At 37.3% G+C, this 14,550-nt stretch overlaps 1 protein-coding gene across 1 annotated transcript in view; it reads right to left on the bottom strand.

Annotated features, from left to right (window-relative positions):
• Positions 1–14,550, bottom strand: part of Malrd1 (MAM and LDL receptor class A domain containing 1) — a 609,872-nt gene that overhangs the window by 411,454 nt on the left and 183,868 nt on the right. Inside the window, exon 18 of the mRNA XM_059263620.1 lies at positions 13,074–13,161. Within this exon, the coding sequence (XP_059119603.1) occupies positions 13,074–13,161 (88 nt within the window). The remainder of the gene's footprint in view (positions 1–13,073; positions 13,162–14,550) is intronic.

Raw genomic sequence — 14,550 nt, 5'->3', positions numbered from 1 at the left:
AACGTAATTTCAGGTTTAGCAAAAATAGCAGGGGGAATCAGCTTTGATGGACTGGCCTCTCCTGGCTTTGCAAAAGCCTCCCTTTATTGTTACACAAATTATGCCTCTAGCAAGTCAATCTCGACATACCAAAACCTCTTATTTAGAGTTGTTTGAAGGAACCATTTGCCTAAGCATTTCTCAGCCAGAAGACCTCCTGGTTTGCCAGGTTCTCTTAAGATTAAGTTTTGCAAAGGCTCTAAAGTTCCTTCAGGAAGAACTCAGCTAAGATTCACCAACTTTAAACAAAAGGTAGTAACAATCACTAACTTTAAACAAAAGGTAACAATCTCTGACTTTAAACAAAAGATAGTTCAAAACCTAGGTGCACTGCATCAAGCCAGATGAGAGGGTTGTGTGGAGTCTCTCACTGCAGAGACTCAATCTTTCACATGAGATGTTCACTGATTCCAAGCAACAGAATTTGTGTGAAGAGAGACTTTCCTCCATATTTCATTTATTTATAGCTCTCTATTCTATATTGTTTATTCTTTGTCTGTTCTTTCACTGGCACTAGCTGGTCTTGAACACTGCTGTTTCATGGTATATCTTCAAGTTCAGTTATGTCCATTCTCTGCTTCATTCTTTAGTCTCATTTGGGAGACCTTTGTCCTGAGTAGTGTCAACATAGAGTTCTCACACAGATTACAACAATCTTGTCTTCCCTTCTTCTCTTTATAAGGCTATGAATCCCATCTGCAGTCCTGCCTCATGGGTTAATCTAATCTGAACTGTATCCCCAAAGTCTCATTTCTAAATAACATCAGACAGGGGATGAGGATTTCAGTCTACTAATTTATAATGGACACAAGCACTCAGTTCATTGAAAATTTTATGATTTTGTGTTTTGAACTATAATTGCGAAGAATAAGACTAAATTGGTAGTAAAAATAGGTTTGTTTCTTTAAAGAAATAAACAGACACAATGGGAGATTCTCAGTTGAAACAAAAAATTGCAGAGGCATCATACAAATGGCTGTTTTCCAACCCCACCGCGAAGCAGAGATTAGTTTGGTTTGATCTGATCTTCTTCCGCATCGCTAAGCCACGGGGAAACCAAACCACCTGCACATCTGTCATGTGGAAGATTTCCTAAATTGATGGCTCAGGCTCCAGATGGACTCAGTGTTCTAACTCCTTGCTCTGCGAATTCCTTGCAACAAATACGATAAACTCCAGGCTACATTAATAAATTCTTTTTGATAAAACAGATTTTCTAGCTTGTTTTATGCTAGAATTCTCTCCCCACAGCCATTCCCGCATTGATCATTAAGTAAACAGAAGGGCTATCATATCACCTTTAGTCCTTGATAAAGTTTACCAGCTTTAGATGTAACTGGTGACTTAATTTGCAGAGCTGTTATTTATGTCTCTCTAGAGATAACAATGTATATGCTTTGCTTGTGACCTTTCATATTAAGAAATGACTTTCATTTAAAATTCTAGAAGTTCACTTGAGCTTAAATTTAATCAATGTTCACACAATTGAGAATGTAGAACTATCTTCACCTCCAGGGCCAGGGCACGGGTATTTCCTATGGCACTAGATACAATGACAGAATAGACTCAGAGTAAAAGAGCTCCACTTAGTATGATCGAAATAATAAAGTGCATGTGTAAACTCTTAAGAGAAGTGAAGTTTCAAACACAGTTGCTGGCCAGGTGTGGTAGTGCAAACCTTTAATCCCAGCACTGGGGAAGCCAAGGCAGGCAAACTCATAACTTTGAGTCCAGCCTCTACATATCAGGGACTCATCTCAGGAGAAGACTGAATCTCTCTCTTAAGAGATTACTTGGCTGTAGCTCTTAAACTAGGGGCGGGGCCTTGTGAGATTTCCCAGCCACCCTGGGATGTCAGCTGGTGTTGTCATTGTGAAGGTCCTGTTTAGATGACCGCATTGTCAGGATTTCATGGGTGTGACTTTGTTATATAAAGGAGACACTATCTCATCACAGATGCCCTGGTACTCTGGTTCTTACAATCTTTCTGTCTCTATTGCCCATGTTGTTTCTTGAGTCTTAAGCATAGAGAGAGGTTGCTTGTACGTGTGTAGATTGGAGATTCTAAGCTTTGAAACAGTCATATCCATCCAAAAGTATTTAGCATTTCTTTCAACTAGAGATAAACCAATTTAAAGGTTTTACCTTTAAAGAAAGTTGTTATTTAACCAATTTTACTCTTGGAAATCAATTAAATTGCTAAATTGAACATATTGTGTTGACTCATTTTTGTATATATATATATATATATATACAAAATAAGGATATTATGTATTATGTATCATACTAATATAACATAAAATATATTACTTTATAGGGCTTTAGCTTATACTAAAGAAGATAAAACTAGAATATTTGAACCTATAATCACTATCACAAGTATCCTGATTTTTACTTAGAAATTTTATATTTAATTGTATACCCTCATAACAATATATATTCTTTTGAGTTCTCTACACTACTACAAATTATGAAAGAAATAATATAAAGGCACTGTTTCATTTAATGTATTTTATTATAATAATTATTGTCAATCTAAGACAAATATGACAGATACTTCCATGTCAATGAGGCAGAAAGCAGCAGACAACTCCCTAAAGTGAAGGCAGAGACACTGGTATTCTCCCTGTGCATTTGTTCACCCTGAAACACACACAAGTCTGCCGAAAGACGTGAGACTTCAACACTTACAAATGTAGTTGGTGAAATATTGATGCTAATGAGTATGGATGCCAAGAATCACACCAAACCATTTCAAAAACAACAACAAAACAGCCTATTGACTGTGTAGCATGATGATATGTGTGAACGGATAGTGAACATTATAAAAATTACTAATTATTAATAGCTAGTATGTTTTATCAATTTAACACATGAATTGTGAAATATGAAATTTATTTAGGAATGATTTCTAGGGGAAAATGAAGGGCTAATAAATGCCTTAACTACTGATAATCACATATTATCAGTATTCTGGCAGTTTTACTAACTGACAATTAGAATGGACACATTGATATAAAAACAAATATTGAGTAAAAAGTAGTTGTTTTGTGTAGAATTGGAGCTGTTACTAGCATAAAATAAATTGTTATGCATCTAAGAAATTAGAAAATAAAAGGGTCCAAATGACAATAATACAGAACAAAGTATTTTTTTAAAAAAAGTATTAAGCTAATGAGAACCCTACTGGGGAAAAACTAATGAGAATGTTTGGAGCTGAGAAATCTGCAATGTAATACTGCTGTCTTGGAGTAGGGTCATGGTAGAGATAAGGGAACAGACAGAAGAGATGTGAGAACTATTCTAAGTGGCAGTTGGCAGAATTTGCTAATGGACAAGTATAAAGGGAAGTCTAAGTTACAGCTGAATTTCAGCCTGGGGTTGTTGGATAAAAATGTTATCATGAAAAGTAGAAAGAAAAATATGGAGAAAGAAAGGCTGGAACTAAGGCAAGAGAAAAGAATAATTACACTTCTAGCCATTCTACAAATTAATAGGTGATACAGAAAGCATAGGCACTTTGGAAATTAGTTCAATGACTTGCATTTGTATTTTCATGAATTTTAACTTTAATTCTATATCAATGTATCACTGAACAAAAAATGATAGTTTAGTTAGTTCAGAAAGCAAAATGATGACTAAACATGAACCTACAAGCATTCATCCTACCTTATTTAACATGATAACAGAATAAAAATGGCTGAGAAGTATGAATAGAAATATATTAAGTCTTATTTTTGTGTGTGTTCATTGAACAAAAGACTGTATGATATTCTTTTACAGAACATTCAGCTTCAAGGAGTTTTGTGGTTTGAACCAAAAGTTTCATTTGTTATGAAGCTATCACAGAGCCAAACAGTTCAGACAGGTTTTAAAGTTTCATATTTTTCTCCCCAAACTTGAACCAGAAAATTGGGACTAATGGTCTGTAACAGATACTTCCTCTCTGCTTCTACCTCCAGCAACTCCACTCTGGCCATCTTGCCACCATTAGCCACAGAATGAATTTAGCAGAATAATTGGGGAATCTAGAGTTTCAGCGACGATTCACTCTACTTTTCTGTGTTCTTTTTAATTCTTCAATGTCCCCAAAGCCACAATGATTCTAAGTCCAAACCAGGAAGTCATGTAGGAAAAACACTGGCCATTAAAATCAGATAAATTTAAACTGTAATACCATTCCTGCGCTGAAGTTCGACTGTTATCTGGGTCACTTGTGTTCTGTAAATTAATATTTCTCAATTGTAAAGTAGAAATCATTGCCTCTTTTTTGCAGGGTTAGTGTATCTGATTATCAGTATGTTAGTGTTTCATATAATAGGCTCAAGAGCTAGATCCATCTGAGTAATTTGTCTCTTCTTTTCTCAACGTAAGGCTAGATAGTAAACTTATGAGTTCTGCTCAGCAGTTAACATCTAGCAACCTTGGATGGAGCAGGATTATTCTCAACACTGAAAACATTATAGGATTGTTCTGGGACTGTAGTTTAGTACTGACATACTTGCCTAGTATGCATTGGGCCCCCATCCCATCCTTAAACGACAAAAAAAAAAATGATGCAAGATTATACAAAACACACATTTTTTGTGCTATATTATGAAGCCTATTTACAAGTTCCCTGTCTGGATAGGAAGTTATATATTCTCTGCCATTACCAGTCTCCTGGTAGGTTAAGAATACTTAATACTACCCCACTGCTAGGCTTAACTACATGGATGTGGGTAAATGTATGCATATCATATATTAATACGGGCTGTAACTGCGCTTTCTTTCCTCTGTCCTCTGAATTGACAACAGACATCCTAGACAGGGATGAGGCCATTCAGCTCTGGTTTCATAGAGGTAGAGCATGTGGAATGTGGATCCACAGCTTAGGACTTCAGGGAGTTTTTGCAGAGCTCTGAATCAGAAATTGATACCATTGCTATTCCTTTCTCAGTAACTCACATACTTGAGATCTAGTAGTAGAATTTTTGGTTATATGTAAATGAGAATAGTCTTTCAAAAATTTGTCTGATATGCAATGGGGTATATTTTATGTGGAAACATTTAATATTTAAGAAATAATAAAATAGAATACATAAGATATTTAAACACCAAAAAGAGGGATGCTGCTCTATCTATCCCTTTAGCGAATATTTATTATTATGCCTAAACACTCCACTACTTGGCTAGTTGCTAGAGATAAAACAACCAACAAATAATATGCCTGCTTTCTTGCAACTACAATTATTATTGGGGAAAATAAATTTTTCACTATAAGGACAACAGGTAGTGTGTAGAAAACACATTTTTTAATTTATGGATCAAAGATAGAAAATGCCAGAAAAGAATCTATGTATGTGGTGTTCTCAGGATTTATTGAATAAACAGACGTTAAGAAGAGAACAGGAAAAAAAATCACTGGAGGGGAGTAAATGGACACCCAGAAGTATATGCCAGGAAGAGGGAAAATCATGTGGAAAAGTCCAGACTGTGAACTGAATTGTATAGAGTGAATAAATACTAGGTAGGAGGCCTTTGTTTATAGCTGAGGAACATAAAATCTTACCATAGAAAGGGGAATCATGAAGTCTAAGGGAGCCAATCATTTATTCTTCCTGATTTTGTTCTGAATGAGACCGGAATCTTAAGAAGATTTGATGATAGTGTGGGCATGATCTTATTATCTGTTTGAAAGGATTTGTTGGGCTACTGTTGTGAGAATAAGATATGAGGTTCAAGAGTAGAAGCGGAGAGATCATTGTTGTGGGAGGTTTGGTTATATTGTCGCTCTGAGACTGCCAGTAGAGTTGGGCCTAGAGTCAGAGTGTGGAATCCACGTTCAACTTCCTGGAATGAACCATACAGTTTTCTGGTAGACTTAGAGGAAGACATAAAGACCCAGAGAAGTATGGGGGGGGGGGCTTGGAAAGAAGGTAGAGAAGAAAGCATCTGATCTTGCTCTATGGATCTATCATGTTTATACCCTAATATCTAGCTCCTGAGCATTATTTATTAATAAAACAAAAAAAAAGCTGCAATATCTGGCACCCAATGTGGGGCCTTAGATCATGCCTGGGCTGCAGAGCTGTCACAACTGCACTAGCTACCACCACCACCACCACCACAAGGCAGCTCTGTCATTCAGGCTGTGCTGTACACTCACACCATTACCCCTCAGCCCTGCTGCTGCATGAGCAGGTATCTTCAGCCAGGCCATGCATCACCAGTCATGAGGTATAGCAGCAACAGCCAGCAGAAGTTTTCTTGCACTCCCTGGGCAGCTACCTACCTCCACTCATATCAGGCCACTCAGTCCCCTCCCACACTGTGTTCCAGCTACACAGGCTTTCCCTATCCACTTCCCTCTCATCATGTGGCTCACTCTCCCTCCCTACATGGCACATGAGCAGTTGCAGTAGACTCCACCCCAGGCATGCTGTTAACCTGGCTCTGGGTACCCCACTGCAGTCTCTTTCCCTACCCGCACTGCCAAACATTGTCACTGAAGCTGGTTACCCTTGCACAGATCGGCCTTCACTGTAATTGTCAGAAAACACAGTGAGATACTTGAGAATTCTTAAAAGGAGAACTGGGTTATAAAAAAAAAATTTCCCATGTCAAAAATTGGAAATATCACATTGCAGAGAGTTAGGACCTTGTATAATGTTATTATGGATAGCTTGCAAATGGAAAAAATAAATGAGGGTATAATCCCCTTAGCTTGAATTGATATAATGCCAATTGTAACTACTGTCAGTTTGGTAATTCATATTTTATCCTTAAAAAATAGTTTGATAACTGTGCCAAACATGAAAATTTGGCTGATAAGATATAAGCCTCAGAAAGACTTGGTATTGATAAGATATAAGCTTTAGAAGGACTTAATAGTGAAAATAATAAAAATTTGACTGATAAGATACAGGCCTTAGAAAGAACTACTAATGAAAATAAGAAAAGTACTCAGACACAGAAAGAAAAATTTGGAAAAGAACCTGCCATACCACTGCATGATGAAACTGAAGAATGATAGCCCAAGGTTATCAGAAAACCAACCTTAGTTTATTCAGTTACCATATAAGAATGACCACCAAATGATAGACATCCCCAAGGTTGTGCAGAATTTTACTGGAATCCTGTAGAAGTTTTAGATTGGAAGAGATTCAAAGAAATAGTCATTTCATAGGGTATATATTCACCTTTTGTGAAGCACATTTAAATTCATGAGCAACTCAGAACAGAATTATCCCACAAGACTGAAAAGATGTAACTACAGCACCGTTGAAAGTTGGTCCTCAGTTACAATGAGAAACATGGTGGAAGAGGAAGTTAGGGTCATAGAACAATCAAATAGGGCTAGAGGATTTGAAATCTCCCAAGATCAGCTTCTCAGTGAAGGTCAGTATGCTAATTTGCAAAGACAGTTTAGATTTGATGCTGACATCCTGGTGCTATGTCATATGGAGGCTTTGGATGTTTGGGACAGGGTTGAAGAATCAGGAAAGAAGACTGAGTTATTTACTAAAATTATACAAGGCCCAAAAGAAGCACCCACTGATTTTTCACAAAGGTTGCCTTCAGATGTAAATAGAATGATATCAGATCCAGAAGTTAGATAAATATTAATTAAATATTTGGCTTTTAAAAATACTAATTCAAGCCGGGCGGTGGTGGCGCACGCCTTTAATCCCAGCACTTGGGAGGCAGAGACAGGCGGATCTCTGTGAGTTCGAGGCCAGCCTGGGCTACCAAATGAGTTCCAGGAAAGGCGCAAAGCTACACAGAGAAACCCTGTCTTGAAAAACCAAAAAAAAAAAAAAAAAAAAAAAAAATACTAATTCAGAATGCAAAAAGGTGATTAGGCCTTTAAAGGCAAAATCAGCACCAATAGATGAATGAATTAGGAAGACAGCTAATAATGGATCTCATGCTTATGATACTGCTTTGACAGGAAAAGTAATATGTAGAAATTTTAAGAAAAATCAAAATGTCAGATATTTTAGTTATGTTAAACAAGTTCAGCTGAAACATAAAAACAATGTCCTTTCTAGAGAGAATTCAAACAGAGGCCCACAGCTTTCTGGTGACAAAGGCCATCATTGGACTAATGAATATAGAACAACAAAGGACATGCAAGTTAACCCTTTGCCATTAAGAAATATTCTAAGGGGTCTCCTGTGGGCCCCAATATCAAATTTGGCTCATTAAGTCCATGTCAGCATCAGAGAAACTCATCCACAAAGCAATTAAAAGACATAATACCTGTTGTTAAAAACCACACTGCTCTGGATATGACCAAAAACAGAACAACTTCTAATAGATACAACAAAAAGTTCAGGAGAAACATTGAATGGTAGAAAAAAATTCTGAGTTAAATCAGCCTGTACACATTAAAGATGTAGTGACCTCAGAATGGGAACCAAAATAAGTATTACATTGGGGAAGAGGTTTTGTTTTTGTTTCCACAGAAGAAAAGCTATGAATAATATCCAGATTAAAAAGATTAGATTCAAACAGGAGAGACCCCTTGATTAGGAGAGGTGATAGTTCATCAAATTGCATGGCATTTCCATTTAAATTAACTTATAAGACTAACAAATGTCTTTCATTTGATCAGACATAACCTGCCAAAAAGGGACTCTCCAAAGTTAGAGTTGGGGCAGGATTTGTTTGTTTCTTTCTAGGAGAATAAAAACATCCAACTAAAGAATCTAAAGACCACTGGATAAATAAGACATTTGAAGAGAAGGATGAATCATCCAGAGAACATGTCCCAAGAAAAAGAGTAAATTGGTTTAATGATATAGCACATTTCCAACAGAAAAAAATCATAAATCTTCCCAAATGTTTGTTTCTGCTGTTCTCTACAGTTATATAAGCCAAATGGTCTTTGGTAGTCCCAACTCAATTAAAAATTAAAGTGGCCTTTGGAATTGGAGCACAGCTCTTTTGTTCTCTAAACCCAAGCATGCTTGTTAAAGGAAAATCCAAAATCTCTGTCTCAAGAGATTTGTCAGAAGAGCCACCTGGTATGGGACAGAAGAAAAACCAAAATGAAGGGATTATTCTGTTGCCAATAATCTCATAATATATTGGTTTTACTTTGATTCTTTAAAACTTTTTATAAGGTATAAATATTATCTCAAAATTTATTATATTAATATATATTTAAACTTTGTGTCATGATATTAATGATCACATAGGGTACTAACTAATTCTAGAAATAGGTTTAATCTAGCTTCCTGTAGGTGATTTCAGGCTTGAGTCTGAAACAAGTAATTAGGAATTAAGCTTGTGTATCTCAGGTGTATTAAATAGATTGTGGTCCTTTTACCTCTCCAAGATCTGCTGTATATGATATTTAAAATGTTTAAGTTTTCTGCAGTGAATCATGACCATTCCTAACAGCAACCTTTGAAATCTCCAAAAGGATGGTGGGGTCCCACAACAACTATTTCACCAGAATTGTGGTAATGCCACTAAGCCAACAAATACCTTCCAAAGATCAGCTTGGGATTACAAACTGCTCAGGACAATTTCAAGGCAGTTAGTGAAGATGGTCCAGCATCATAAAGTACTCCAGCCAGAACTTCAGATAAGCCTTGCACTTTCCCATCATACCAAGACTGGACAACAGCTAGCTCTCCCTGGACTTGATCTTTATCTCAGTTTTTTCAGGATCCCCTACAGATGTCATAACCCCTAGACAAAAGGAGTAATTTTAGGAACATGACACCCACATTCCCAAGAGGTGGGGTCGGTGGTTTTTGGTTGTTTTGTAGATGTTTGTAATCATTGAAGGGACTTGGTTACAAGTTGTTATTGATCATAGTCAGAGAGGAAACTAAGCAAAGGAGATCAGATTCAGGGATCTCATTCTGAAAAGAAAAAGGGGGATATAGAAATGATAGAATAAAAGGATAAATTATTGAATCTACTTTTAAACTAAAAAAAGTAACTACTTGTCTCAAATATTTATATTGGCATGTGTTTTTGCATGTTGATACAAATTTAAGGTTATTTTGTTATACTGTTTTACTCTTGTTTAAGATGTTTTTGTGTATTGATATAAATTTAAGGCTATTTTTGTTATACTCTATATATATTTATATTTTTGTTTAAGGTATTGTACCTATCCAGCTCCTTTAAAATGTAATATAAAGTTTTAAATCATTAACAGCTATTTAGGATAATAAAGAAAGACAGGTTAATAGTCATCTATAACAACTAATCTTATAGTCATGTTAAATATGTTTTCAAGGTAAAAGAGAGATATATTTTAAATTGATAGATGGTTTTCAAATATTTCAGAGGACTACAGAATATGGCATAAAATATTTTAATAACATAAGGCTTTTCATGAAAGTGAGACACATCTGCTCCTGGTAGCACCAATTTACTTCAAAAAGGGATGATGGGTATCAAAGAACCTCCATATGGATTTTGCTTTCAATGTGACAAAGCTGGTCACTTGGTCAAGAAACTGCCCCTGTCTTGACTGCTGACAGTATGCTGTTCAAATTGGATGAGCAGGACACAAAAGGAAGTGATGCCGAACTTTGCCAAGACAAAGTAGGGAAGTCCTTTAAAATTTCCTGCTGCACAGAAAAATCTGTCAGATATTCTAGGCCTGTAGGCCCCAATGATAGACACACCAATGTTGCAGAGGAACCTTACGATGACTGTCCAGAAAGCCAGATGTCTCTGTTGTTTCTATATTTTTGGAAGTTTGCTCTGCACTTCCCATTTACTCAGGTAATATTATACCCTTCTGGGGTCTCTGATGGGGTTGAAGACCAGATAGTCACAGTTAGAGTTTTCTTTAGTTATGATAGAAAGTAAGTTAGTTACAAAACTTGGAACTCACCTAGAGAGGATAGATAATGGTATATTTTCTCTGAAGCTGTCAAATACAAATGGACTGGACATTGTGAATGTAATTCTTACTTGATAATTGTTCTTACTGCATATAGTTTCACTATGTTAGACTTTAAATCTTTCCCTTTTATTTAGACAAAAAGGGGGATATGTTGCAGGAGACTTGTTTGTATTGTCACTTCAAGACCACCAATTGAGTTTGGCCTTGAGACTAGAGGGTGGAGTCCACATTCAGCTGGCTGGAATGAACCATAGAGTTTTCTGGTAGACTCAGAAAAGGAAAGAGAGACTCAGAGAAACATAAAGAGGGGCTTGGAAATATTTGTGGGCCCTTTCAATCTGAGAAAGTAGAGAGGGGGGCAACTGATCTTTTTCTCCATCACTCTGTGGACCTATCAGATTTATACCCTAACATCTGATTCCTGAGCATTATTTATTAATAAAACAGTAAAAAGCCATAATAGATAATTTACAAAACAAATTGAATAATCATCTGTGGGACAATGGTGGCTTCAGGCTAGAGCAAATGAGTGAGTTGGCTCTGGAAAGATCTGTGGTAAAAGATGACCAAGTGTATGAATAAGAATGGGCACATTTACTAAAATATGAATGGGCGATGAATTTTCCTTCTTACTGGCCTTCCAGAAAAGGATCCTGTGCTGGGGATGTCTTTCTGTATGCTATGAATTTGTTGCTCTGATTGATTGATAAATAAAATGCTGATTGGCCAATAGCAAGGCAGGAAGTATAGTATAGGCGGGACAAGCAGAGAGAATTCTGGTAAGTGGAAGGCTGAGTCAAGAGATGCTGCCAGCCACCGCCATGAGAAGCAAGAGTAAAGTACCAGTAAGCCACAAGCCACGTGGCAAAGTATAGATTAATAGAAATGGGTTAATTTAAGATGTAAGAACTAGATAGCAAGAAGCTTGCTATGGCCATACAGTTTATAAGTAATGTAAGTCTTTGTGTGTTTACTTGGGTCTGAGCGGCTGCAGGAGCTGGGTGGACACAGGAAAACTTCAGCTACAATCCTGCTTTATATAGTGTTCTACAGAATAGCTAGACACTACTGACATGAGTCAGTGCTGCTGGAACGATGAGTTGGAGAAGGATCCTAACTACAGAGAAGTGGGGTGGAGCCCCTGAACATGTTTTAAGCTCTGTCACACAGGGATGTGAAGGTGAGGGGACAATGAGTTGAGATATCTGTGATCTGGGTGGTGGGGGGATTCATGCCTTTAAACCCAGCACTCAGAGGCAGAGGTGATCTCTGAGTTCGAGGCCAACCTGGTCTACAGAGCAAGGTCCAGGATAGTGAGGATTACACAGAGAAACTCTGTTTCAAAAGACAAACAGACAACAACAAAAAGATCAGCAAATCAGGTGCACTTGGGTTCGAGTATACTCAGCAAATGACACTGGTCTCCCATGTCATTTGATTTAAGAGCCTCCAGGCTGAGTGCCAGGGTGATATTTATGGATTTCATTTCCAGTTTTACTGAACCACTGTGCATTGCAGAGGAGGAGCATCCCCTTCTCCATACCGTGTTACAAGCCTGGGCTTTTGTAATTTTTAGTGGCTTCCCTCATTATCACGAGGACTTTTATTAGATGTTGAACAGAGCAGAAGTATGGAGTTTAGGAGAGAGGTTGTAGGTGGAAATACATGTCTTGTAAATAGTCTATTTTCAATAGATATAAATAAAAAATGTGTGAAGAATAGGTTCTATACGATTCCTAGGAATAGTTAAAAATATAGCCTAAATCTAAAACATCAGTGTCACTAAAGATAAATGAGATGCTAATGAAGTTTAAAAACCACAATGTGATTATAAACAATTCAGTAAATTCTATATTGAAATAATTATTTTTACCATCACTTAGGTCTCACAAAGATCATGAAACTGCAGTGTAACTTCAGATATGACTTTCTGGCATTTTCATATATGATAAATGATTAAAATAATAGATCAAATATCTTTTCTATGTTTCAGTTTTATGATTACTTACTAGCAGAGATTTACAATATCTTTTTCCAGTATCAATACATTTAAGGAATTGTAAAAGCAAGGGCACTTTGGGTTATTCCTGAATATGAAGTATAGATTTCCTTGGTAATTCTTCCAAATAAACAGATTTGGAAATTCTTATGTATTTTAAATGCTTTCTCTTACCTGGGTAGAGGGTACAATCCATGAATGACAGATCATCAATTGCAATATCTCCAGTGAAGCCATCTCCCACTGAAGCCACTATCAAGATCTGAGGTATAAAAGAAAGGTGTTGAATTGTGAATGAAATCATAGAACCCATGGCTGAAAAAGAATTCACAAGGCTGGGAGATGGCTCATTCAGTAAGGAAGTATAAGGTTGTGAGTTTGATTCCTCATAGTCACATGAAAATGATGGGTGGTGTTGGGAGACTTTAATCTCAGCATTGGGGAGGTGGGGGCAGGAGGATTCTAATGGTTCACTGGACAAAAAGTCTAGCCTGATTGGTAAACTCCAGATCTCAGTGAAAGACCCTAGCTCACAGAGATGGTTATGGTTCATGAGAATGACACCTGAGCTTGTAGTCTGATCTCCACATGCACACACAAGTGCACTTGTACCATCAATCACATACACTTTCCTACACAATATATACATGCATCAGTGTGCAAAGACACACATACACACACACATATATGTGTATATACCATATATAGACATAAATGCACTTGTACCACCATTCACATGCATCTTCCTACACACATATATACATGCATAAATATGAAACCACACACATATCCATATATATACATACATATTTATACACACATACATACAGAGAGAAAGAGAGAGAGAGAGAGACAGAGGCAGAGAGAGACTGAGAGAGACAGAGGGAAGGCTGAGTGGGGGCATTTGAGGGAATGAAGAAAGGACAGCCATAAAGACACAAGGACAGAAAAGCTGGGGTCAGGGCAACTGTGTACCCTCTGACAAAGCAGCACCAAATCCTCAGCATCAGGAACCCCAGTGCATTTATTATGTATAGCAGATAGCAGAAGGGGAGGAGTTAGCTAGCCCCTGCAGGAGGTCTCTGGTGGCAGCAGTCTCAAACTGTAAACATCCTGAAAAATGAAGCTGTAGTTGATAGTTTTGCAAACACTGGCTAATCCGTTTGTAAATGATTAACACTCTCCATAAACATTCCCACTGAGACCTGAAGAAGGCTTTCCCATCCTCTAATCCTGACCTGGAAGAAAGGCTTTGTCAGTTTCCCGTGGGTCTGAGGCTGCTTTGGTCCTTGTCAGCCACACATACTCATTTGGAGCTTCCTCAGTTCCCCACACTGCATCTGATGACTTTCAATTGTCTGAACTCTCACCATGCAGATCCACCCACTTTCCCGTAAATGTCCAATGTGGTCCTAAGACAATGGGGTTGTCTTGTTTCCTTCTGACCTTTACATATCTGAAGTCAGCCCACTCTCCCCTCTTCCAGTTGTCCCCTTTTGTCTTTCATCAAGAGTTTATCTACTTCTGAGGTTAGATGTCTTCACCCTTCCAAATGTGATTTTATGCATTTTTCGACAGGTATCTGAAACTGATGAATCCATATTGATCCTCTTTGGAACCGAATTAAACACAGCAACTCACATGAATATGA

The sequence above is a fragment of the Peromyscus eremicus genome, chromosome 5 (genome assembly GCF_949786415.1).
Source record: "Peromyscus eremicus chromosome 5, PerEre_H2_v1, whole genome shotgun sequence".
Classification (NCBI taxonomy): domain Eukaryota; kingdom Metazoa; phylum Chordata; class Mammalia; order Rodentia; family Cricetidae; genus Peromyscus; species Peromyscus eremicus.
Note: the sequence above shows the minus strand (reverse complement) of the source record. Positions and strands in the feature narration are given on the sequence as shown.